The sequence below is a fragment of the Erythrolamprus reginae genome, chromosome 3, assembly GCF_031021105.1.
Source record: "Erythrolamprus reginae isolate rEryReg1 chromosome 3, rEryReg1.hap1, whole genome shotgun sequence".
Taxonomy (NCBI): domain Eukaryota; kingdom Metazoa; phylum Chordata; class Lepidosauria; order Squamata; family Dipsadidae; genus Erythrolamprus; species Erythrolamprus reginae.
Genome location: NC_091952.1, coordinates 132,698,984 through 132,726,168, shown reverse-complemented (window position 1 = coordinate 132,726,168; position 27,185 = coordinate 132,698,984). Strand labels below are relative to the sequence as shown.

General features: G+C 36.2%; 1 protein-coding gene across 1 annotated transcript in view; it reads left to right on the top strand.

The window, feature by feature from the left end:
- PAPPA2 (pappalysin 2) overlaps positions 1-27,185 on the top strand; it is a 178,167-nt gene that overhangs the window by 83,378 nt on the left and 67,604 nt on the right. The window contains exons 7-14 of the mRNA XM_070746692.1: positions 590-1,079; positions 5,326-5,454; positions 5,850-5,941; positions 7,784-7,977; positions 10,759-10,890; positions 14,394-14,529; positions 15,119-15,329; positions 23,775-23,946. Of these exons, the coding sequence (XP_070602793.1) occupies positions 590-1,079; positions 5,326-5,454; positions 5,850-5,941; positions 7,784-7,977; positions 10,759-10,890; positions 14,394-14,529; positions 15,119-15,329; positions 23,775-23,946 (1,556 nt within the window). The remainder of the gene's footprint in view (positions 1-589; positions 1,080-5,325; positions 5,455-5,849; positions 5,942-7,783; positions 7,978-10,758; positions 10,891-14,393; positions 14,530-15,118; positions 15,330-23,774; positions 23,947-27,185) is intronic.

Sequence of the window (27,185 nt, the reverse complement as noted above, 5' to 3'; positions counted from 1 at the left end):
AGAGAGTGAAAAAGCACATACCAGCAGAGTGTGTGTGTGGGGGGGGAAGCACCCACAAGAGTGGAACGAGTGTGCAAGAAGCATGCACTTCTGAACCAGTAGGGTAAGTAGGTATCACTGTAGGCAAGGGAAATACCTGTTCAGAAAAAAAATATGGCTAATTATAAAAATAGTTGGCTAATTCTGCCATCTGTTAGCAGTTCGATTCTGACTGGTTCAAGACTGACTCAGCCTTCCATCTTTCTGAGATCAGTAAAATAAGGACCCAGATTGGGACAATATGCTGACTCTATAAACTGCTTAGAGAAGACTGTAAAGCAATTATAAAGCAGTATATAAGTCTAAGTGCTATTGTTATTACAGTATTCTGATTTCTGTTCTACCTATTCCCCCAGCAGTGCTAGTTTTTCAATAATTATTATATGGGAAATTAGAATGCCAGTGAATTAAAAAAATTATTCATTAAGAGATGGTAGACCTTATTTCCAAATCTTTATACCGCCTTTCTCCTGTCCCTATGACCCTGCCTTTAAAATTCCACTTCACTTTGCTTATTCAAAAAACTCTTCCATTGTTTTTGTCCTTCTAGGTCCTCCGGATGTAACTCAAACCTGTGAAACCAGTTTGCAGGCCTGGAGCCCTGAATTTAATCTGTTTAATGTGAGCATGACCACTCCTTGCCTTAAGCCTCATGGTTGCGTTTTGGAGCTCTATTTTCTGTATCCCGTGTATTCTGACTCTTTGCTCATATGGACCACAAATTTCTCCACCAATTCCAAAGCGCTGTCAGATATTGAGATCCTGACAGAGCAGGGGGATTCTGTACACCTTGGACCAGTGGATACATTCTGTGATGTCCCCCTCACAGTGAAACTGAACCTTACCAAGAAGGTGTCTGAAGTAAAGATTTATACCTTTGACGAGAAGATGGAGGTAGATGCTGCACAGTTGATCTCCATACCACACAGTCTTCTTTGTTCAAACTGCAAACCTGTGAGGTACAGAATTTTGCGGGACCCTCCATTCCAAGATGGATCCCCAGCAATGGTGATGCAGCCAGGAAGAACGTTTATTGACAAGTGAGTGAAAAAAATAGTGTTCAGGAATCTAAAGGCTTCTGCAAAAGCATTCTGTCCCTCTCGCCTTTGTATTCCATTTTTCCCCCTTTCCTTTCATTTTTTAAAAAAATAAGATTTCAACTCTTTCCCCTTCAGAAAAAAAGGTAAGTCGGATTGTATTATGTAGAAAATTGATCATAATTCTTGTGTTCTCTCCAATGAAAATAGAGTCAATGAGATGGTTGATTCATACTTGAACATTTGAACTTTAAGATGCATTTAGATTAATGTCAGAATGTCGCAAATGTGTGCATGTGGGTTTTTGAGCTCCCCTGCTTGATAACAGAACAGAATAACTGAGTTGGAAGGGACTTTGGAGGTCTTCAAACAAATGGCTGTCCAATCTCATCTTAAAAAATTTCAGTTATCGAGCAGCCACAACTTCTGAAGGCGAGCCATTCCACTGATTACTTGTTCTCACTTCAAGAAATTTCCCCTTTTCTAGGTTGCATCTCTCCTTGATTAGTTTCAATCCATTGCATCCATTAGTTTCCATCTTGCCCTGCCTTCAGGTGCTTTGGAGAATAGGTTGACCCACTATTCTTTGTTATTCATCCCCTATCATTAGCCTGCTTTTAAGAGTGTTGAGTTGGCTGCTCCTGTCTCCGATTTCTTCAGACTTTCATTGTTAGCAGAAATGATATAAAAGTTGTTAGCAATTTTATCTTTACATTTCTTAAGTTTTACATTTTGGCTGGATAATTACAAACTGTTGCAAAAGAAGAAAATTGTTCAGGGTAGAGATTCGTTTTAGCTACTTGGAGACAAGATTTTCAGGAATTTCCCATTGGGAAATAAAAAAATCCTCTCACTCAGAAACAGAAAGGCAGCAACAACAATTAATGTAAGACAAATAAATATGTACTTCGGAAGATTTCAAGTGGCCATACTTGAAATCCACAATAAATTTTATTTTCATAGAAATCTTCCAACAGAAATCTGTTATGCTAATTGTATTGGTTTCCTCTGTGATTCTAGATCTCATATAAGAATTTTCTGCCTCAGTTGCTGAGGTGGCATTTCTAAGGAACCACTTGTATATTACTGGATATACTGGACAGATTGGCCATGCCTGGTTTTGACAACTTAATAGGCAAAGCCCTTGATGTCAATTTTTCTGACATGAATTCCTTATTTTATTTTGTAAGGATATACAGAATACACTCTTTGTTTTGGTTTATGTGGTTGGTTTGGTCAGCATATTGACAATGAATATTAAGTTTTTTTTAAAAAAATACATTATTGGTTATTGCTGATAGCCATTCTGGAATTTATTGGATGAAGTACTCTGTATCAATGTCTTAAATAAATTAAATTTTAATAATCCCTCATTATTTTTCTGAATCACTTTGAGTTATTGGAAAAGGATTGTAGAATTTTAAAATAGTAACGTTAAAAGTAACTTCTTTTTTAACAATGGCACAAACTTGGTTTATGTCCAACTGCCTAATAGCTGTATTTTTATTCATTTCTTCATTTAACTGCTTGGCTGCAGTTATCCCAGAAAACAAGGTTGACTTGCATAATGAGGGGCTGCCACAGAGAGGAGGGGGTCAAGCTATTTTCCAAAGCACCTGAAGGCCAGACAAGAAATAATGGATGGAGAGTGAAAAAGGAGAGATTCAACCTGGAAATAAGGAAAAAAAAATTCTGACAGTGAGAGTAATAAACCAATGGAACATCTTGGCTTCAGAATTTGTGGGAGCTTCATCACTGGAGGCTTTCAAGAAGAAACTGGACTGTCATCTGTCAGAAATGGTATAGGGCAGTGATGGTGAACCCTTTTTTTCCTCGGGTGCCAAAAGAGCGTGAGCGCACACTTTCGTGCATGCTCGAGTGCCCACATCCATATTCAATGCCTGGGAAGGGTGAAAACAGCTTCCCCCGCCTCCCGGGAGGCCCTCTGGAGGTCAGAAACGGCCTGTTTCCCAACTTCTGGTGGGCCCAGTAGGTTCATGTTTTGCTCTCCTGGTTTTCTAGCTGGGAGTTTATCAAATACCATGTAAAATCTGCCCAGCCACATATATTGGACAAACCAACAGGAGAGTAAATGCACGTGTTGCAGAACATAAGAATGCAAGAAAAAAGAAAAAACCTCCTCCCTTTTCCAACACTTCAAAACTACAGGACATGAAATTGATTTTGACAGCACTAAATTAATTTCCAAAACAGAAGACTACAGCAAAAGAATAATCATGGAAGCCATCGAGATAGAAAAACATCCCCAAAATATGAACATGATACCTCCCGCTTACCAGACATCTGGAAACCAGCCCTCAAAAGTAACCCAGCCATAAAAACTGAAACTAGACTTAGAACACACATTGCAAAACAATCAAATAGCCTGCAAGCTCCAACTACTCAGGATATCACGCCTAATCAACAACATTAACTAATCAGCATACTTCAGCTACATCAACGACCCCAGATGTTACCCCACTGACTCACCAGGAAGTTTCTACACAGCAGGCAATTGCTGAGCCATCAAACCACACCCAGCCACCAGTATTTATAGAAGGAAGGCAGCTCAGGTCTCGCAGTGTTCGCCTTAGAACAAGGACAGAAACACCAGTCTGAAGATGATGAGTGTGACCTCGTCGAAACGTCGCAGAAATTTCCAAATCCTATACGGGAAGAAACTCAAATATACCAAGACCGTCATACCTGTACCCGTGAAAATCTACGAAAACAAATATATATATATATATATATGTTTTTCTTAAGTCGGATCACCCTGGTATATTTAAGGAACGTCACAGCTCCTTTTTGCCTCTAGGCCCAACCCAGGACCACTACAAGGCAGTTAATATATTTATAGCCGACAACTATATTCTGTATGTGTTAAGCTGAAAACATTTTAACACACATATATATATATATATATATATATATATATATATATATACACACACACACACACACACACACACACACACACACACACACAGTAAAATATATGATGAAGGTTATAGAAGAGATACTCATAGTAAAATATATCTAAGAAAGAATAGAAAAGAAGATATAGTAATAGAACATATCAATGAAAGAATAGAAAAAGAGATATAGGAATAGAAGAAAGGTATAGGAGATATAGGAGAGCAATAGGACAGGGGACGGAAGGCAAGTTTTGATTCCCAATTAGGACTGATAGTGGAATGGCCCTGAAGACAAGATCGCATCTTAACATTCTAGGTTAGGGGGGGGTTAAACTCGCGGCCAGTGAGCCAGATGCAATTTAGCAAAGGAGAAAAAAGTCCCGATACATTATGTGATGATGCTTTGATGACATGAGTTTGACATCCCTGTTCTTGGTTAATGTGAAGGCCCTTCCAACTGTTCAAATTGATTGATTCTTTCTAGCCAGACTGGGATGCAACTAACAAATTGTAATTGCTTACACTATAATTGTTTAGTTTGGTGCAGAGAGAAGCACATATTGGATCTTTTAATTTGGATAGGGTACTTTGTTACAGGAATTCCTGGCTCACATTGTAAAAGCCAAGTCTTCTCCCCTTTTTCAGCAGGGAGCAAGCCATGCTCTCTCTCCCTGACTAGAAATTCTGTAAGACTTTTCCAGGAAGACAAATATTTTCTAAAATACGAAACTGATAAACTGTTTTCTTCTTGGCATATTGCTGAAACATAAAATTTAAACACCAATTTATTAAGCTCCTCTGTGTTACTTGCATGAAAAATATAAATTGTATAAATATAACAATAATGTATATAAAGGGTTGTAGATCTTCTCAAAAAACGTTATGATATGTAAAATGTGAAAAATAAATCAAACACATTAAAAAATAAATTGCAGACCAAACATTATGGACTTTTGCTCTGATAAAATGTACACTTGTAGCCTGTAATATTCCTATGCTGCTGACAGTCAAGTCACAGTCAGTCACATATTTACAGACTTCTTTATTATACATTTCTATCATGTTATTTATTAAATTCCTCTGTGTTACTTGCATGAAAAGTTTCATTATGAGTAGCCACAGGTTTTCCGGCTGATGGATTTTATAGATACATGAGATATCCTTGAAATGTAGAAATATGTCACTGGAGGAAGTGGGATACTTTGAGTGTATGGACCATAACTGCTTTTTCCTAATGTGCATTTCTGTGCACATTCCCCATTGACTTGTAGAGATGTGCTCTATGTCTTGCTTCTGTCATAAAGTATAATTTTGCTTACTTACTTCCCCAGGGAAGTCACAATAGGTCAGCGATATCAGTACCAAGTACAGGCTATAGCAGGAGCTGCTATAAGTGAAGCCTCCCCGCCTCTGATCCACATCCATGGCTCTTCCTACTGTGGGGATGGGCAAGTAAGCAGGTAAGTTCCTATTTTTGAAGATAACTGTTACAGTACCATAACTCAGACTGTATTTTTTCCAGGCATACTCCCCAGTCCTCCCACGGTGCCCCGTGGCCATATTAGATGGGTGTTAGAATGCCTGCTTGAATATGTATTGGAATGCCCATTTATCTTCTTGGTTACAGTGGGACTCACAGCAAAATGCTAGCGCAGCCCTTTGTTTCTTTAATCAAAGAAGAATTATTTTTTCAAGTGGAAGTAAGAATAAAATTGATTTTTAAAAGTGGGAGTTTATACTGTAGTTCAACCACCTATGTCCTTCCCTAGAGAAACTGTGAAAAAGATAATCCATATGAGTTCCAAATGTTCTAAATATTGCATAAATGTTAAGAATGCTAATATTATTTTCCTAGGAGTCTTGTAGAAGAATGCGATGATGGAAACCTATTAGATGGGGATGGTTGCTCTAGAAACTGTAAAAAAGAAAGAGGATACCACTGTATTGGTGAGTCTAGAAACGTTAGCCCACTGATATTGGTTTTATTATAATTTTGCTGTAGGCTTGTCTTACATACACAATTTTAAATCCTGTATATGGGATTTGGCAGAGTTCAGAAATTTAATTTTGAATTTAAATTTCTTACAATGATCCCGATATGAAGTTGCTCACCTTGATTTTTTTAGATTCCTCCATTATGGCATCCAAATTGATATAGTTATGACAATATAGTCAAAAGGTCATGTAGTCTACACAACAAATGTTTGCCCATTAGAAAAACCCAATTTTCATAATTGTGCAAGTACAACATTGGTAAAAAGATTAGCTTACTTAGTGGGACGTGATGGGAAGGGACTGGATGGGGTGATGGCATGAGGGGCATAGGACAGGACAGAACAGAATAGAATAGAATAAGTTCCTAGCTCTTTTGCCATTTTTTACTGCAGGTTTAATCTTAATATCCCATTGCTTTTAATACAGTGAAAGGGCATCAGTGTTTTGCCTTGGAATTTGTGGACCAAGTCCTAATTGCTAGTCATTCATTGAAGGCAATGTGTCATTGGAAGATGCTTTGTGAACTTTCTTAGAAATGAGCCATTCCCTTTTTAATGAAAAGAGCAGTGAGGGGCTCAGCCCATGACAGATATGTTCCCAGCAACCCTTTTCTTTATACAAAATTCTGCCTCTCTACAATTTGCTGTGGGTATTCCTTGTGATACTAGGAGACATTTGCTGCATACTTAGCTCATCACATTCTGTCTCAAAACTGAAAAAAATAAGATCGTGCAGAAAGAGTAACTTTTAAATACATTTTAAAAAGCCTAGTCTAAGAATGATGCAAGTTTATGGAAGGCAGCAGATTTGTCCTCCCCATTAGAATACCGTAGTCCTTGACTTACAACCACGATAGAGCCCAAAATTTATGTGAGACATTTGTTAAATGGGTTTTGCCCCATTTTATGATCGTTTTTGCCACAGTTGTCAAGTGAATCATTGCAGTCAGTGGTGGGCTTCTTCCGGTATGACTAATTGCACACAGCTCCGCAGGTCTGGTGCACAAGCATGGATTTGAGTGCAATTTTGCTTCCTGCACCTGTGCAGGTAGCAAAATCTCTCATGGGGACGCACACATGCATGTGTTTCGGTGAGGTTTTTTGCTTTCGCGCATGCTTCTGGACAAAAAAACTGCCCAAAACACTCATGCGCATAAGTTCCTGTGCAAGATTTGTTATCTGCACATGTGTGGGAAGCAAAATTGCGCTGAAACCCACACTTGCCAGAGCCACGGAGCAACACACAATTAGCCATACTGGCAGAAGCCCAGCACTAATTGCAGTTGATAGGTTAGCAACCTAGTTGTTAAGTGAATCTGGTTTCCCCATTGACTTTGCTTGTCAGAAGGTCACAGAAAGTGATCACGTAACCTTGAGACACACCAATGGTAATAAATACGAACCAGTTCCCGAGCATCCAAATTTGATCATATGATCATAGGATGCGGCAAACTTTGAAAAATGGTCATGTCACATTTTTCAGTGCTGTTGTAACTTTGAACAGCCACTAAATTAACTGTGGTAAGCCGAGGACTACCTGTATGGCTTTCCTTAAATTTCTTTCCACTTTGGAAAAGAACAAAATCAGAACAATGTTAATAATTGGCATTTAAAAGGATGTCGCTCAAATTTTCCTGGATCAATATTTATGGAATTCGGAATTCTTCACTGTTCACAGTGATCTTTTGAAAATGTACTGTACTTTTCAGGCATGAGGAGAGGGAGGGAGATTATACCTAAATGATAAATATAAAATTTGAGATTTATCATCCTAGCATACATTTGACTATTGCAGGTGAACCAAGCCTATGCTATGTCCACGAAGGTGATGGCATTTGTGAGCCATTTGAGGAAAGGAACAGCATTGTGGATTGTGGTCTCTTCACCCCAAAAGATTATGTGGATCAGTGGGCATCAGATGCATTTGCATCTCACCAAGATGAGAAAACATGTCCAGTTTCTATGGTGATTGGAGAACCTCTTGTGAAGGTGTCTGTTTCCTACATTTCTTTCACAAAAATGACTGTTCGAAACATTCCACGTCTGCCAGCTGTTGATTCTGCTACAAAATGGCATACAACCATATGACAGGCTGGGCTGGGCTGGGCTGGGCTGGGCTGGGCTGGGCTGGGCTGGAACAGAATGGAATGGAACGGAACATAATAGAATACAATAGAAAGTATATTCTTCTGCAAAATGGAGGTGCAGTTCATTGCAGAGGATATGAGAGAGTTTAGATTCTGCCACTCCTATAGTTTCCGTCCAGTAACTCTTCCCTCAGTATAAACAATTCCTTTTGTGTCCTAATTTTTTTTATCAGCAATAGACCACAAACTTTACACTTACATGTTTCATTTTTAATCTTTCACATATCAGTTAAAAATTTAAGGACCTGAATTTTGTTTTTGCTTTTTTCTGGAGAATTAGGCCTCATTATTTACAGTGGTCTAGCTATGTTATGTCAGGTTTCAAATGAAAACAAATGCCCATGTGCTTAAATGCTATATTGCTTGGTCCAAGCCCTGTGTGTCTGGTCACAGGTTTTCGTCACCCACGTTAATGCTTTAGGCTTCTAGGGCAGTATAAAGAAGCAATATAATGCCATAAGATGAAGCAACATTCAAGACTTCAAGAAAAATCAGAGAAAATAAGAAAGAGCTATGTGTGTTATGACATTCAGGAAAATCCAAAGAGACAATGAAGGGTGAACTTCACAGCTAGCGACCTCCCAGTTAGATTTGCATCAAAGGCCCATCCATGTGGATTTTTGACTAATTATATAGTGTAGGCTATGAATCATCTTTACTCGCATCTGTTTTTGATGGTCTCATCTCACTTTGTGTGAAGTTTGCCAAGGACAAGCCTATCTTACTTTAAACTTGGCACCTATTCCTGCCAAACATGAGACCATCAGGGTTAAATAATATTTGTTTATATCAGGTTTCTATGATTTGAAAGTTAAAGAGAATCTGTTTTGCAAGAATTTTAGTTTGACAATTAAAAAGATCCTATTCTACACCAGTATCTCCCCCCCCCCCAAAAAAATATAAATCTAAGAATAACCCTTTAGAGACTAAAATAAATGCTTAACTTCTTTTTAATATATTTAACCATGGCATGAGCATATACAGTAAATCTCTATATACCATTCATCTCAGTGAAGGAGATTGGACTACTATAGACTTTCTCTTCTCCAATCTTCCAGTAAAACCACCAGCATTTTAAATACTTTCTCATAAAATCTCTGTTGCCGCAAGTGTTGGACAACCAAATACTTACTACTTTACTATATGCAGGTGGCTGAATCTAGTTTGGTTTTGTATAGAGTAGCAGATATCCACCTACAACTCAGAATCGTACTGTTTGATTATAGACATGCTATAGCAAGGACTCACAGAGAATAGTCCTCATGTAAAAACTACTGTGCAAATTATTACAATTCTGAATACAGTACTTGGTTTTAATTTTCAACTCCCTACCCTTCTGCTGCACGAATCCCAGAGATGAATCCCTTCTCTGTGGTGGCCCTGACCCTCTGGAATCAACTCTCCACAGAGATTAGGATTGCCCCACCCTCCTTGCCTTTCGTAAACTCCTTAAAACCCACCTCTATCGTCAGGCATGGGGAAATTGATTCCCCTGGGCCTTTCCGTTTTATGTATGATTTGTATGAGACATATGATTGTTTTTTACATTAAGGGGTTTTATACTGTTTTAATTATTGGATTTGTAGTTTTTATTGTTGTGAGCCGCCCAAGTCTTCAGAGAGGGGTGGCATACAAATCTAAATAATAATAATAATAATAATAATAATAATAATAATAATAATAATAATAATAATAATAATAATAGAACTTTGCCCCATTTTACAGCCTTTCTTGCCACAGTTAAGTGAATCACTGCAGTTGGTAAATTAGTAATCTGGTTGTTAAATGAATCCGGCTTCTCCATTGACTATGCTTGTCAGAGGCCTACAAAAAGGGACCATGTAATCTTGCGACACAGCAATGGTCATAAATATGAACCAGTTGCCAAGCATCTTGATTACATGGTCATGGAGATACTGTGAAGGTTGCAACTGAAAACTGGCCACAAGTCCTATTTTTCAGGATAATTTTGAATGATCACTAAATGAACTGTTGTAAACCAAGGGCTACCTGTATTAAGAAACACAAAGAATAGCAATGTGTGCATATGTATGGTGTATATATAAGCTTGTATCTCGTGCATTTAAAATTTACACAATGGTTTTAAATAAAGATGACCATTTAGGTAGGGCTCATGTTATGACAGCAATTGGGGTTAGAATTTCTGTCACTAAGCAATGCAACTCACAAAGTGCGACATTACCTGACTCTATTGCTTGGTGAAAGCAATCCCAGCAGTGTCGATTGATGTCATAACCCTGAGGCACACAGATCATTAAATAGGAAATGATGGGAATCCAAGGCAAGCAGGACAGCAGATACTGTGGGGATGAGGATGCCATGGGCAGGTGTGTGTGTGTAAACAAAAGTTTTCAAAAATAGAACTTTTGAAAGAAACAAAAAAATACTATTTAATTATTTCTAATTCTGAATTCCAGTACTTTTATTAGGTCCTTCCAAAGTCACAAATATTGCACATATTTCTCAAAATCTGAACTGGCTCAAGTATTTTTCCTAATACGGATTTTGAATTTTTGTTATGGTTCCCTTGCTTTTCATATTGTTTCTGATGTAATGTGTCTCTCCAACTCCAGGAAGCACTGAAAATCTCCCTTTTTTAAAGGTGTGCAGGCCCCATCATCAAGAGACCCTGGAGAGTGAATCACAGCTGGCTTGGTTTCCTTGTATGAAAAATGATGTTCTTCAGGATGCAGACATGGAGAAATCACATTTGAATGACAGAATTTGGCTGAAAGTGAGTGAATTTGGCAGTCACATAATGAACATATTTTGAGGGGGGAAATGGCAGCAATATGTACATGCCGATCTCCAGGTTGATCATACTGAGTTTTGGCAGCTAACTATGGTTTAACTGCTAAGCATTATAAACTGCTAAATGCTGATCTTCTGCTTCACTACAATTTTGGATATCCTATAATCCCTGATGTTTAATAGGCTCTTATTGTCTTTCTTCTTCAGAATTATTCCTGGGATGAAAAGCCCAATTCACTATGAACAAGAGAGGAAATTATTTCTACGTAGTGCTGTTGCACAATGCTTTTTCCTACAATTTTAATCACCTCATCTCTCCCCTCCCCCTCCAGCTAGATATTTCTAATTGGCAACCAAAACAATTTTAAAAATGTAGATTTCATTTTAGACATTTAATATAGTAAACAATTCGGTGTAAATACTGACATCCAGTCTCTCTAGTTGAAGAGTTTCTTGACTGGTTGTTGGACCAAATTGATGCTGATGACATGCTCAGAGATTCCCATTTTTTGCTTTGATATGATCAAAACAATTAAGCAAATTTCTATAGTCAATGAAACAGAGGACTTCTTTTTGGTGTTTGGCTTTCTCAATTATCCAGCATGCATCAGCAATTGTATCTCATGTTCCTTGGCCTTTTCTGACATCTCCTTTTCCATATAGTGTTCGAAACTGCATTGGATGATCCTAAGCATATTTTTGCCTCCACACAAAATTAATGATATTGCACAATGGTTTCCATGCTCTGTTAAGTTCCCCTTTTTTGATATTGGAAGGGAAGGTGACTTCTTCCAATATGTTGGTCATTGTGCTATTATCTAGAAATGCTTGGAATAGTTTGCTTAGAACTCTTACTGATTCTTCTGTTGCTTGCTGTATTTCTGTAGATATTCTATCAATTCCTGTAGCCCAGGAATAAATAGAGTGCTGATCTAATTTGTGAGTAGGAAATATTTTACAAGGTAACCTGACAGTGGCCATCTCTGTTTTATTGATTTTTAGTATATGTATTCCATTCATTTTTTAAAAACTTTCTTTGAATCTGTTATCTGTTCTTTAAACATACCAGTTTGGGGTTAGAAATTCCTTCTGAGTTTGGAGGTCTTTTGAAATACGATACTTTCTTATTTCTTTTTTTTCCTGTTTCTATCACCAATGTCTTTACAAATGTCAAACTGCTAAACTGCTACTCTGAAATTTTTGGTAGGTCGCATCCTGGGATCTTGGTTTTGACTTCTCTTCTCCACATCCAGTTAACTTTCTTCTGTTTCTTGGTCTTGGCAACTCTTTTCACCTGCATGTTAACAGCTTCTTTGATTTCATAGTTCCATGTTCCTTTGGTTCTCTATCCAAGAGGTTCAGGGTTTCAAAGCCATTCCTGATTTTTTTTAAAAAATGTTGGGCATATGCTGGAAATACATATTTTGTATATAGAAAATACATATTTGTTTTCGTAGATAAATATGTATACAAAATACATATTTTGTATACAGCAAAATGCAGCATATAATACAGCATATGTATCTTGGAACTTTCATATGAACACTTCGCGATCTGTTTCACGGTCTGTCCATGGTCACATCTTTGCTGACCTTCTACCTTATGCCAATAATAGAATCAATTTAATTTCATTGTACTTTACCTAATGATGTCCACTTAAACAATCATTATTTTGTTTGTTGAAGGCTGTGCTAGCAATAAATAAACCCTTTGGCAGAAACTGGTAAGGCATTCTCCTGGTTTCTGCTTCTAACTAGTTCATGCAACTGAATTAAGTTTTCTTCCTTACTCTTCCTAGCCTTGGCAGTCCAGTCTCCAATCCCAAGCAGTACATATTGTTGCATGTTCTCCTATTTTGACATTGACATAAATTTATATAATTATTATCATATTAAAAAAATGTGTGCAATCCATTCGGTCATTAACTTCATTATACCTAATGTCTTTCTGACTATGCAAACAATAATATTGCTTCAGAGTTATTCACATACTATACAGTAAGTGGTAAGATTTTCTGACTAAATGTGTCCAATTCCAGACTGTTTCAGTTTGCTGGTGCCTAAAATATCAATGTGTGGTTGATTTGTTTCACTGCTTACTGTGTTGAGGTATTTTTTGCTCAGTTCTCCCAGGAACAACCTTGTTCCCTTGAAATGAGGTAGAATAGTATCAAAATGGAGATGAGAATGAATTTGAGAATAAATAAATATACTTAATAACAAATGTCAGTATATACACATTTTGAAAAACATTATTAAATACTTTTCCATAAAAAAATGAAATATAAAGAAAATAGAGAAATGAAAAAAGAAAAAATAATAAAGTGCAGTAAGAAAGAAAAAAAACAGAAAAGAACTAATGAAAGAAAAGAAACTACAAGATTTCTGACATTCTTTTCAATAGATTTTAATGAATCAATAATCTCCCCTACCTCTTAACTATTCCAGAAATCCCTTTAGCCCCTTATTCCTCATTTTTTTCTATTACTTTTCATAAAAGTTTCCCAGGATTTTAAAATGTCTCTGTTGTTTCCTCCCTGACCAGTTTTGCCATTTCCATTAATATAAGCTACCTACCTGTTAAATTTTGGGTATATGTATGTGTGTGTGTGTTTAAGTAGATTTACATCCCAATACTATTTGGAGGTTAATGCTACTTCTGTAGTATGGATGAGGATATACACAATAAAAAGTCAGAGACTCATTTAATTAGTGGCTAATAAAATTACCATTCATAATTTTCATTATTAAAATGTAATCACTCATTAAGTTGGTATTCTTGATTATATACTACTAGCTTTTGAATAAGTGATTTTATAAATTATAAATTTATATTTTATAAATTACATACCTTTGGATTATATGATACATTTCCAAAAATGACCAGAGATGGTCCTGAAGAACAGAGATGATTCTGAACAACATGTTTAAAATAAAATTAATAACAACTGAATCAGAATAAGAAAGAAAATTGTTTAGAAAACTAGATTGTGGGTATCAGTTTGAATATCTGGAAAATCCTTAAAGTGATCCTTGATAACTTTCCATCTGGATACTGAACACTGAAGGATCAAGCTAAATTTCAGATGCTATTAATTGAATTTTTTTGGCTGTTGGTCCATAGAAAACCATTTCCTACCTCACTACTGGTCTTCAGTTTTGCTTAGTTATGGAAGCATATTGCTTAACATTAGATTAACGTTGATGCATGTTCTTAAAAACGGTCCATTATTGGTTGGGCTTTCCTGAAAATGAAATAGGGAGTTAAAGTACCACCCCAGCATTCAAACAATAATTTTGAAGAGCAATTTGAATAGCCAAACTAAATGAACTCAATTTCTGATTTAAAAAGGAAAATTCTAGGATAGCAGGGATAAGTGATAGGGTGAAGAAGAGATTCTATTTTTTGGTCACTTCTTTGACAGATCTGCTATTTTTGCTCATGCCATAACATACTGAGACTTTGCCATGTACTGGTGTTCTTCAGGTGTGTTTCAGCCAACCCAGAATGGCTACTTCACTCTTTGTTTTCCTGGCATCTGTGGGCACTTCCAATGGTGACCATCTCAAACCATCCATGACAATACACTTGGGTGACATCAATGGTCATAACCATTTCCTTGGTGAGTCTGTGTAAGTGATATATTAGACATTTATCTAGCCATTTCTGTGAAATTAACATAATCCTTTCCTTTCTTTCTTTGCTTTTGGGTTTTAATAAGATTGAAAGGATATTTTTCTTTCTTTATTCCCAGACAGCTTAAGGTGATTTGGTAGAGTAAATATGTCTTACAAAATGTAGATTGATCTTTGCTTTGCCCCACTAAGCATGATTCCCAAATGGCAGTTGAAATCCCAATGTATCAAATTAGGCAACATTAACATATTGTTTCTCTTCCCTTTCCCTCTATTAAAAGGTGGGACAGGAATAGACTTTCCTGTGTTTCATACCCTTCCCACCCGGGCACTCTTATTCTAATGTGCCACCACTCTGCATTGAGGGAAAGAGAAGAAATGCTGCAAAGGCAAAGTTGTGAAAACTATAGTTCTCCAATCTTTATGGTTTTTCCTCCACCCTATGGTAAAACCTTCCCTTGCCCCACAAAAAAATTCCGGGAACTCTTACCTGTTTTTTTTTTTTTTTTTGCTTTAATTTAGAGAGATTTCAGCATGATTTTTAAAATATATATATTTTCCTTTAATTTCTCTCAGCTACATCAGAGCTGTCATGTCAGCAGAATCCCCTGGTCATCAACATGACTGGAAAAATTGCCTCCCACCAAATCACCTATGCCTTGTTCAACTTTTCCTCTCTCTCTGTGAGCATCTCTGCAGTGGCTTTGCGAACCCATTTGCCATTTGACACTTCCAGCCCAAGTAATTGTCTCCCAGAGCATGAAGGTCATGGCTGCCAGAGACACAGGTAATTAGATGTTTGGGATAACATCTCATTGGGTCTCTTAATTATTATTGCAGCTGAAATAAAATTTATCACATTTTTAAAAATCTAAGCATTGTGAAAATAGAAGTAGAATTTTGGTCACTTTGTTTCATCCCTGTAACCAGCGGTGGGCTACAAGCTGGAATGCTAAATTGCGCTCACCGCCGCAGCTCGAAAGTTCTTGTGGGGCCAGTGCGATTTTGCTGCTGCACCTGTGGAGGTAGCAAAATCGCACATGGAGCCGCAGGTGCACCCATGTTTCAGTGAGGTTTTTTTGCTTCCACACATGCCTAAACACGGACGCACTTGTGGCTCCACGCGCAATTTTGCTACCTTCAAAGGTGCAGTAGCAAAATCATGCTGGCACCACAAGAACTTATGAGCCACGGCGGTGAGCACAATTTAATGTTACGGCTTGTAGCCCACCACTGCCTGTAACATGAGAATTATTAGAACATAAGAAGAATCCTGCAAGATCAGGCTAGAAGTCCTTTTAGAATAGCATTCTGTGTCACAAGTTGGCCAACTGGATGCATTTGGAAGGCTGATAAACCCAGGTTAAAAAACAGTAGGATTAGGTTGTTATTTCTCAACAAGCAGCACTCAAGGCATTCTATTTAGAGTAATAACTTGCTCTAAGTACTTGTAAGCCACTAATTGCCTATTCCTCTGTGAACCCTTTTCAAGCCACCCACATTAGCTGCCATACACTGCCCTACACTGTCTCATAAAATATTAAATTCTGATGGTTCTGAATCTCTCTATGCTTTTAGTTTGTGGATGATTTCAATTACTTACCTGGTGAGAGAGGGAAAAAAGCACTCTCCATGTTATCTCAACCATGTGTGATTTTGTGTTCTCATTCACACTTGTTTCAAAATAAGAGCTCCATGTAGTAGAATCTTTCTTAACAGGGAAGCTACTCTCTCCCGCCCTAAACATTACACAGTTTTGTATCATTTCTAGTGGTATAATATTCTTGAGGAACAGTGACCAATATTGCAGACAAATGGGCTTTCATCATAGATTTGCATAAGAGCATTATTACATTGGTTCACTTTCTAATGAGTGTAGAAGTTGCCCTATTTGTAGTTCCTTCTTTCTACTATGAGGTATCCTTTCAGGTCAGTCAGGTGAAGTCTGTATTATTTGTGCAATAAATACACTGGTATGTATTGTATGTACAATATGTATGTAAGTAGTTTGATAAATTTTGCCATCTATGATGGTAGATTGAATGTGAAGTTCAATTCAATTCACGAGTCCACGGGAAGGGGCGGCATACAAATCTAATAAATAAATAAAATAAATAAATTCAAATATGGCCTTCTTTTTAAATGCTGACTAGATTTACATCTGCAATTTTTATGTAGGAACCTGCAATTATTACAAATTCTGCTGAAGATGTTCATAACATTATATATTTTTGAATGTCATACTAATTGCAAATAAATTTTAAGTAGCTTATGGCAACCTACACATTTTGCTGCATTCCTCAGGTTCTATGATTTCAGGTATAGAAGTTTTACCTTACATGTAGCACTCTTAGACTTAGTTAACTCAATTCAACTTGGTTGGAGTTTACTTCTGAATAATGGGCAATGATGACAAAAAGTTGCATGTGATGAGTTTTGCTCCTGTGGTTGTATGATCTGCTCAGACAATAATTCCCATGCCAACAACATATTTGAAAGGCTAACTAATACAATGGAAACAGTTATTGAGGTTGAAATTGCTGCACTTCCTTACTCCATATTTATTTATTTATTTATTTATTTATTTATTATTTGGATTTGTATGCCGCCCCTCTCCGAAGACTCATTATTAAATGAGTTATTAAATAATATTTAATTGGAGATCTGTATTCCATCAGGAGTTCAATCTGGGTTACCTAACACTTCTTGCTTTTCCCTACTACCACAGCCCTTGAAATGAGTTGGGCTGAGAGAGAGTCTCTGGTCCAAAGTCAACTCAGTCATTGACTGAGGATGAACTTGATCTCCTTCCTGTAATTCAACCCAGTAAGGACTACATCATGCTAGTTCTTTTACTGTTTAGCTCTGTTCTTAATGTTATCATTTTAAACTGCAGGTAGTATTTTTACATGTTAGAACATTGTGTGAATTTTAGAGAGGGCCCATTCACAGGACTTACTATAGATTAGATTTTGCATGTGATTGTTCTGGTTTCTGGTAGAACTTTAGCTATTACAAATAACTCTTACTAAATGCAGTATTTCATAAACAAAGAAAGTCCATCTTTATTTCTCTTCCCTTCCGTATTCAAAATACAGTTCATACTAGCACATTCCTTTTCCTCCCGTTATCTTTCTTAATTGCATTCCTCATACATTCCTCCCAGCCTTCTCCATTTAGCAAGATTTATGTACTCACAGCATGATTCAAAAACAGCAGAAATGACTGTAAAATAACACAGAATGCATTTGCTTGCTTGGGAGCTGAACGAAATACCTTTCATTTTAGCCCTACAACATTGAAAATCCACCCTTCTTCCCCTCTGACCCCCTGACGTGCCAAATACATCACTCCAGTATTTAACCCATTCCTCCCCTTAATATCTTCTTCCAAACACCTGTTCCTTACGTTTTTGGACCCTTCTGAATTTAGGATTGACCCAGCGAACATCTGATTCTTCCTCGCTAGATTCTGGACTCATAGACACATCCTGTGGCTGTCCTCCCACCTGTTCTACTACCTGTAACCCCAGGCCCACCACTATTTCATAAACACTATCTGTATCAGAGTCCTCAATTTCTTCATCATCCTCCAACTGACCAGGAGTATGTACAACAGTGATGTCTTTAATTTCAACCTTCAACTGCTGTAAAATGCTGCAACAAAGTTCTAACCATTTTAGAGCATTTGTTACAATATAGTACAATGTTTGTAACCTCATAGTTAATTTGGGGAAGCAACTCAAGTTTTTAATTTTTAAAAGTCTTAATATTTTAAGACCATGGACGCAAAGGATTAATTAGCCGCTCCGAGTCATCGGAGAGGGGCAGCATACAAATCAATCAATTAATCAATCAAAGAAACAAACAAACAAACTGAACATAATGTTGACTTGACTAGCTGTGAAGCTGAGCTTTGAAAGGATGTTGAGACTCTGGAAAGGGTACAGAGAAGAGCAACAATGATGATTAGGGTACTGGAAACTAAAACATATGAAGAATGGTTGCAGGAACTGGGTATGTCTAGTTTAATGAAAAGAAGGACCAGGGGAGACATGATAGTGTTTATTGATTGATTGATTGATTGATTGGATTTTTATGCTGCTCCTCTCCGAAGACTAGTGTTCCAATATCTTAGGGGTTGCTACAAAGAAGAGGGAGTCAAATTATTCTCCAAAGTACCTGAGAGCAGAACAAGAAGCAATGGTTGGAAACTAAACAAGGAGAAAAGCAACTTAGAACTAAGAAGAAATTTCCTGACAGTTAGAACAATTAATCAGTGGAACAGCTTGCCTCTAGAAGTTGTGAATGCTCCAACAATGGAAGTTTTTAAGAAGATGCTGGATAACCATTTGTTTTGAAGTATGTTTCCTGCCTATCAGGGGTTTGGACTAGAGGACCACCAAGGTCCCTTCCAACTCATTGTTGTTGTTGTTGTTGTTGTTGTTGTTGTTACTATTATTATTAGTAGTAGGAGAAGAATTAGAAGCTACATAAAGGAAATACAATTCAGTAAATATCCCATTTTCAGATCTTTGGTTTGAAAAATTACTGTCTAAGGCCTATAGTATTTTATCTTAGTATCTTAGAATCTCGAGACCTTCAACTAAGGATCCAGCAGAGTCCTCTGGTTAATCTCCTGGGGGAGAAGCAAGAGAGAGGATTTTATATTGTGTAAGAAGCTATGGCACGTGTCATTGCATTATAAAAATGGCTCATAAAGATAAAGAAAACAGTATTTTCATAGATATAGTATGATCTCAGTACATTTCATTCCAGGGACTGAACGTTCTGAAAACTCAAATCATTAATCCATATGCAAGGGCACAGAGTCACATTGACAGGTCAATCATTCATTAAGAAATTGCACAGGTGTAGATCCAAATTGCAATGTAAATGTATTTCTATATTGTAAAGAAATGTACTCTTGCTATATGGCTGATCTTAATATTATCTGGATGTTTGAAGGAGAAGCCTAAAAGGATTTTAAATGATTGATTGCATCTAAGATTGAGTTGACACATTTCTCTGATAGAGGAAGAGATCTAAATAAATATTATCCAGAGCAGGAATAAGAGAAAAAACTGTGGTCATCTATGAAGCATACACAATCTGTAACTTAAATTAGTTTAGTAAAATTTGCTGATTAGGTTTTGGAAATGCTAAACATATTTTCATTTTTGTACAACACTTTTTACACATGACAAAATAGGAAATTCTTTCTTACTTTAGTGGTAAACCTGTCTCTGTGTTAACCTATTTCTGACTGCAACTGGAAGTTCTCATGGTACACATTAAAAAAATCTACAAGTATAACTGTCAGGAAGAAATAGCTTTTGCATAGCCTACTTCCTGGTTGGCTAATTTTCTATGTATAATTATTTAATTGCATGGATTGGCAACCTTTTGGTCTTCTTGGATTGCAAAGTACTTTTTGAGGGGCTTGGAATTACAAAATGGTGGAGTCACATTATCTGATGGTGGGACTGTATTTGGGGAGAAAGATTTTTTTTTAAAAAAACGTGATATTTTATGCTTCAGTACAGTACTGAATGACTGTCTTATTCCTAACTCAAAGTAGTAGAAAAATTATTATTATTATTATTTATTAAATTTGTATGCCGCCCCTCTCATCACACTCGGAGCGGCTATATATGAAGTCATAGCAATTTTTGACAGACCATTCGACAGACCATTTTGACAAACCGTCGATTTATATCAATATTAATAAATAAAACATTTGATATGTTTATATAGGGAAACAAAAAAAAATCCTTTGAATAGTTATTCCTAGATACCCAAGCTATTAAATATACAGGAAACACAGGTAAATTCCCCCATTCTACAAATTCTTCCCTGGAGGGGAAATGTGAAATTAAGCTCCATTTGTGTAGAACAGTAGTGTACTATATGTACATGGCCATAATAATTTCAGTATAGGATACTATATACATAAATACCCATTAGACGTCATAAATTGTCAGCATGTAACAACAATCAGCATATTTGTGTTTTATTTGTGTTTTTGTAGATTAAAAAAACCCAATTATAATTGCAGTAATAAAGATAACTGTTTTTATTTGCTCTTTTAGCTTTGTTGTACACTGCTAGGAATTGTTTTTGATGAAATGGATGGCTATACAAATTCAGGTTGTTTTCTGCCAAATCTCCGCACAGTCCTTAATGGCTGCCATTGTGATATAGTACTTAAGGTGTTGAACTAAGAATGGATAAACCCTGATTCAAGTCTATCATTAGCTTTGGAAATGTACTGTATGTTAGTAATTGTTTCTGAACTCATCTTATATAACCCCCATGTAAACTTTCATGAAGAAAAAGTGGGATAGATATTGATCGAATAAATAAACTTATTTCTAACATGTATAATAACATTGTCCAGTGTTGGAGTAAACCTTCATGACTATTAATAGTGCTTTCTAAGAGAGCTGATAAAACAGTACAAGGACATTTATAGCATAACTTACAAGGATTAGTGTAGAAGTGGAAAAGACCTCCAATAGAGCAGACAACAATATTTTTTGGGTTTGCATTTTTTTATTGGACATATTGTTCAAGAATCTTTTTTGTTAAGTACATGAATGAAAGGATTCCTTCCATCTACTCAGTACTTGATTTTACAATTTTGGCAAACATTCCAGAAAGTACTAAGGCACTGCTCAAATGGGTTTTGAAAGATTGGTTTCAGCCCTGTAGCCTACATCTACGATGAAAGGGTTGATTTTTAAAACCCTAACCAGATTATGAGCTCACTATTCAAGAATATTAAAAGTTTGTCAAGAGGTTTTTGTTTTGTCTTGGGGTTTTTTGCAGCCCACCATTGGTAATAGTTTAGGGAGTATCAGAGGGAGTTTTGGTTGCCATCTGAAGAGTTTGCTCTTGTCATTGGCTATAGAATTTTGTAGACTCCAGTTACAGCTATATTAAATTCTTAGCTATTAATTTTGTTGTAGTTTATTTTTCTTGTTTGTACTCTACCTCCTCAGAGTCCTTGCAATAGGGCAGATGATTAATATTTAAATAAAATAAAGATCTGAAATCTGGGTTCTGGGAATAAACAATTGAAAAAGAATGTTGTTTTCAGGAAATGAATCTGTATTTCTTGGAAAAAATTGCTTGTAAATTGCCCGAAGAAAACATTTTGTTTTTAAGAGTGGCTCATGCATTTTTCAAGGGAGTAAGTTAAAATAAATTTTTATGGCTGGTTTGTGTTAGAAGCAAATGCTGAATTTAAAAAAAAATGGAGAAAATGTTGAAACATTGTTTTAATCCAACATTACTCATCACGTTAACTGGAAAATGCTCAACATTACCTGTTGTTTTCCCCCTTTGTTTCATTATTTTATTAATATATATTTCCCTTCCCCTATATCATTTTTTGTTTATATTTTAGGGCTCTTTTTCATAAATAAACTTTTGCTTTTCATTTTCTTTTCCCCCCCTCTTTTTCCTCTTTTAATACTGTTCTTCTTTAGCCTTTAGTTTCAATAAATTTTTGACAGCATGGAGTTATTGAACATTCAGTGAGCTCCAGCAGTTTGTAATTAATGTTGAAGTATGAAAAATCATGCATTTTATGTCATGAGATTTGTTATGTCTTTTGCCTAGAATCAATGGTTTGTGAATAAGTATCCTTAATTTTCTCTTTATCATTATATTTAAATAAGGTTGCTTTGACAACCGAATAGCTGATACAAATGAAATACTTTTTATTCATATGCTAGCCATGCAGATGCAATTTCTTTGAATCATTTTTATTAAGGACACAATGGGATCTTTAAATACAACTTTTATGCAGGATGAAGTGTTGGAGGGGAGGAGGTAAGACAAATACTCACATAATACAGAAAGTTATTAGCAGAAGAATGCTACATTATGAACCCAGCCATCCAAACCAAGCCAAAAATGAAATATTCTGTGTCACATGTAATCAAGAAAAAAAATAGTAGAGTTTCAGAGAGTTGAGAAAGACAAATATTAATGGTTATTCAGAAAATAGTGGCATACATTTGGTCCTGAAGTTAAGAGGTTCTGGATTCTTAGCCATTTGACCTATGGAAGACTCATGAACTATACAAAAGTGGCTGAACTGCTGCTGTTGTCTAATAATCTGCCAAGCATTTGATTTTATCCACTGTTATTTTCAGAACTCAAGTCACGCATGAGAAAAATTGTTAGAATGTACTGGGGATTGCTGTCTGTCAATCAATTTCCCCCCACTTTCTTCCTATTTAGGATCACTAAGAGTAGCTATTATTTCTCTGCAGTCAGGTTTACACTAAGATAGTGCTTCTTGTCCTTCAGTGTAATACATGATCATTTGTGTAGCTTGGATATATATAAAAAATAGAGAGTTACTTCCTTCGGATACATTCAAATAAAGTAAGCCTTCATTTTTGCTTTCTGAAGAAACATGGCTCACTTCCTTGTGAAAGCAAAGCCAAGTCCTGCTCTAGAGAGTCATTCTAAAGGAAAAAGCCAACAGGATTTTTTTCCCTACCATATTGTCCATGTTGCTTTGAAGTTCTCTAGCTGTAGCAGGCGCAGTAGCTGTAGTATTTTTGCTATGTTCAGGTTGTTCCAGTCTGGGTAGCTTCAGTACTCATTACAGTTAGACCTGAAAATGCTTAGCCTACAGCTATTTTGGTCAGAAATATTGAACTAGAAATCTGGAGTCTTCTAGTTCACAATTATTCTGAAGTGACTGAGGACCATTTGTATTGCTTCGATATAGTGAATTTGTCATCTCTTTGCCTCAGTATTTTTTAGTAGGTTGATTTTAATTATTGTTTAAGTGCTTATATTTATTTATATGCATCCTGCTTTTCTAATTTTTACAAATAAACTGTGGTGGCCAACATATCCAACATATCTTCCTCCTTCTATTTTTCCCTACAACAACAACAACTCTGGAGTTGGGATGGGCTGCGAGACTGGCCCAGGGACATCCAGCTGGCTTTCATGGCTAAGGCAGGTGCCTTAACCACTATCCTGGTGCCTTAACCACTTGACCAAACTGGCTATAATTTCATAGCTGAGAATAAAATAGCTCATGTTGATTTACGGAGTTTTATTGTTTACAAAACAAAATTAATGTCAGTGCTACAAGATATGCTATTATTGTTGTTTTGCAGCACTATACAGTTATTTTTCTTATTTTATCTGTGTGTATCTGTGTTTTGTTTGTACAAGTTTCTCTTTTCTCTTCCCAACAGCTGTACCCAACATACCTGTAGAGAGCTGGGAAGCTGTGTGCTTCCACAGATCCATCATGCTACTCTTTCAAACTGTACTTCCAGTAGTCGGAGCCACCTAGAATGTGTAATTTCTTGTGAGAAAGGTTTTGTTCTTCATGTTAAACATGGACAATTGCTGCGCCCGGCACAGGTAAGTACATTGGAGTTATGAATGTCATTGTAGGTGTGCTTCATTAAAAAAAACCCCATTGTATATCTAATATCTGGAGAGAGGAGAGCAGTGGTTGTAACATTAAGTTATGTGGCAGTGATGAAACTTTGAGATTTCTTGCCTTAAATTCAAATTAAACATTATTTGAAATGTTCAAAAATAATATAGTATTTTCCTAGTGATCTTTTAATTATAAGTCAATGATGAAAGAGAAGCCAATGTAGGAAAATATCTGAAGCAAACATAGATGTTTGAAAAATAGACTTTCAAAATTAATATACACAAATATTCAGATGTTTTATCATTTTATTTTATTCCATCCATTGTTCATTTTTGATAAAGGCAATTCTGTGTAGTATGGATAAGATTTTTAACCCTTTCAATAGTGAATGCAATCCGAGTCTGTGGAGAGGGGCGGCAAACAAATCTAATTATTATTAATAATAATAATAATAATAATAACAACAACAACAATAATAATAATAATAATTACAAAAATAAAATTGTGATGGTACCAGCTTCATTCATCCATTTGTTTAAAGATACATTCTTCATAGTTTTCCCATCAATAGGATATGCTAAAGTGGAGAAATTAATACATTTATTTGCTCCAATTTTGTCTTATGTTTATACTTTGTAAATACCTGGAGAGGTTTGTAAAGATAAATTACAGGCTAAATCTAACTTTCTCTTGCAAAACATTTCCTTCTATAACTTTAATGTTCAGCATATCTTTTTAATTTTGTTTTAAAGTAGCCTTTAGTTTTGATACCTGGTTTTGACACTCTTGATTACATTCCTGTAGTTTTCTTTCAACTCCCACATTGTTATGTTCCAAAAAATATTTTAACTATTGGCAAAAGTTTTAAATCCTGGGATGGAGACAGAAAAAATATTTGCAAATAATAACTAGCTGCAAAATTTAGTTTTAGTGGAAAAAAAGTTTTCATTGTGTCAAAATTTTATTTCTTTGGCACATTGTGTGTACTTAGTCATGGAATAGGTCAAACTGATCTCTGATGTAGCATCGAGTAAGCTAGTTTTCCTTTGAAAGTTAAATAGGTAGAGTATAATGTATTGGCAAAGAAATATACAGTATTTGTAAATTGTAAATTTTATTTCCAAGTATTTCTGGCAAACTGTTGTGTCTCAATGACATTGCCCTCTATTTCTACTATGGAAGTGATAATAATGCTAATCAATTTTATATAATGTCTGTATCAATTACAAATGAAGTACTTTGAAAGTGTATGGAAATTAATAGTAATATTAGTCGTTATAACTGGACATCAGTGGATACTGCTTCTGTGTTTCCTTCTTTTTTTCCATTTCACAAGAACTATATATATGCAAATTAAGCTGATTGCCCAGACATTTAGTTAGGAATTGTGCATTTCCTTGCACAGTGAAACTAAATAATAATTTTCCACTTTACGGCAAAAGTGAGTAATAACTTTGCATTTCTAAAATATCAACTTATTAAAAATCTCTGTAAAACCATAGAAAAGGAGTAATGGAAAATAGATGCTGCATTTCAAAATAGTTTGATATAAGTAAGCAACAGATAAAAGCCTCTACAGTAATCTTTCCAAGAATTTTTCCTGCTCATTGAATTTTGCGGACGTAAGTAGAATGATTCTCATTCCAGCTTTTTTTTCCCCATGACCATGGACTATCATCCTTTGTCCTGGTTTCTTTCCTTCTGCCCTTGAGTCTTTATGATCCTTCTTGACCATAGAGCCCTCTTTTCAGCTTGTTTTAATTTGTTTCCATTTTATTTTATTTATTATTAAACTTCTATGCCACCTATCTCTTGCCGAGGCAACTCTAGCTTTCCTAGCCTGCCTTTCAATACCCCTGAATTTGGCTCTAGAGATTTTGAAGGATTAAAAACTATATACAATTTGCAGCAAAAAGTATGAAACATCCAGTTGTGGGGTTTTTTTGTTGGGGGCTAATAGAGAAAGTGAATGTGCCGGTATAAAGAAAGGAGAGATGGAGGAAGGGAGGAAGGAAGGAAAGAACTATTTAGCACTTTTTTTTCTCCCCCTCAGGGCACTATGAATAAAAACAGGCATAAGAACCAATAACAAACTCAGTTGTCTGAATGCAACCATTAAAAATCTACTTAATTTTCTCAGTCATTTAATTCTGTAGAATGAAACCTGAAGATAAAACAAAGGCAACAGATTAAAAGAGTGACTGAAGTTCTAGAGAACTATATTATGCCTAGCCATTTTGTTTCAAGTTTTATTTGCCTAGAACAGTGATGGCGAATCTATGGCATGGGTGCCACAGGTGGCACGTGGAGCCATATCTGCTGGCACGTGAGCTGTTGCCCCAGCTCTGCTCTGGCCAGCTGATTTTTGGCTGGCACAGAGGCTCTGGGAGGGCATTTTTAGTTTTCAGATTGCCTCCAGGGAGATGGGGGAGGGCGTTTTCACTCTCCCCTGGATCCAGGAAAGCCTTTGGAGTTTGGGGAGGGCAAAACATGACACTACTTGGCCCACCAGAAGTTGGGAAACAGACCATTTCCAGCCTCCAGAGGGCCTCTGGGTGGTGGGGGATGGGGAAGCTGTTTTCGCCCTCCCCAGGCATTGAATGTGGGCACTCACACATGTGCAATAGAGCACTTTTTCAGCACCCGAGGAAAAAATGGTTCGCCATCACTGGCCTAGAACTATGTTCTTATTAATAATAAAACCCAATGTGAAAAAAAAGACTGCTAAAGTATTTCCATTCAGATATTAACTGTATTACATTCTTAAAGCATGAAGAGAGAAACAAAAAACTAAATATATTTTCTTAAATAATAGCTACAGCAGTAATATAAACTGCAGCTCATTTTATGAAAATGGTAAATAATTCTCTTTTCCAGTTTTTAATATTATGACATATCAGCTAACTTAATGTGTATTATGCAGTCATGATTTGTAACACAACTTTTTAAATTTAAACTGAAAATAGACCTAAAGAAAGATTATTTGGAATTATATATTCTGTCTTCACTGGATCCATGCTATTTGTATTTCTTTTTTTGTCCAAATACTTGGTTCTCCTCCCAGTTTGCCCTAATTTCTTTCTTAGATCCATAAAAATATTCAGGGTATATTGTATGTGTGGAAAGAATAGTTATCTGCCTTAATTTTGGGGAGACAGGGACAAAAGGAATAAATAGATCAAATAAATAAGTAACATACAGGCTAGGTATGGGGATA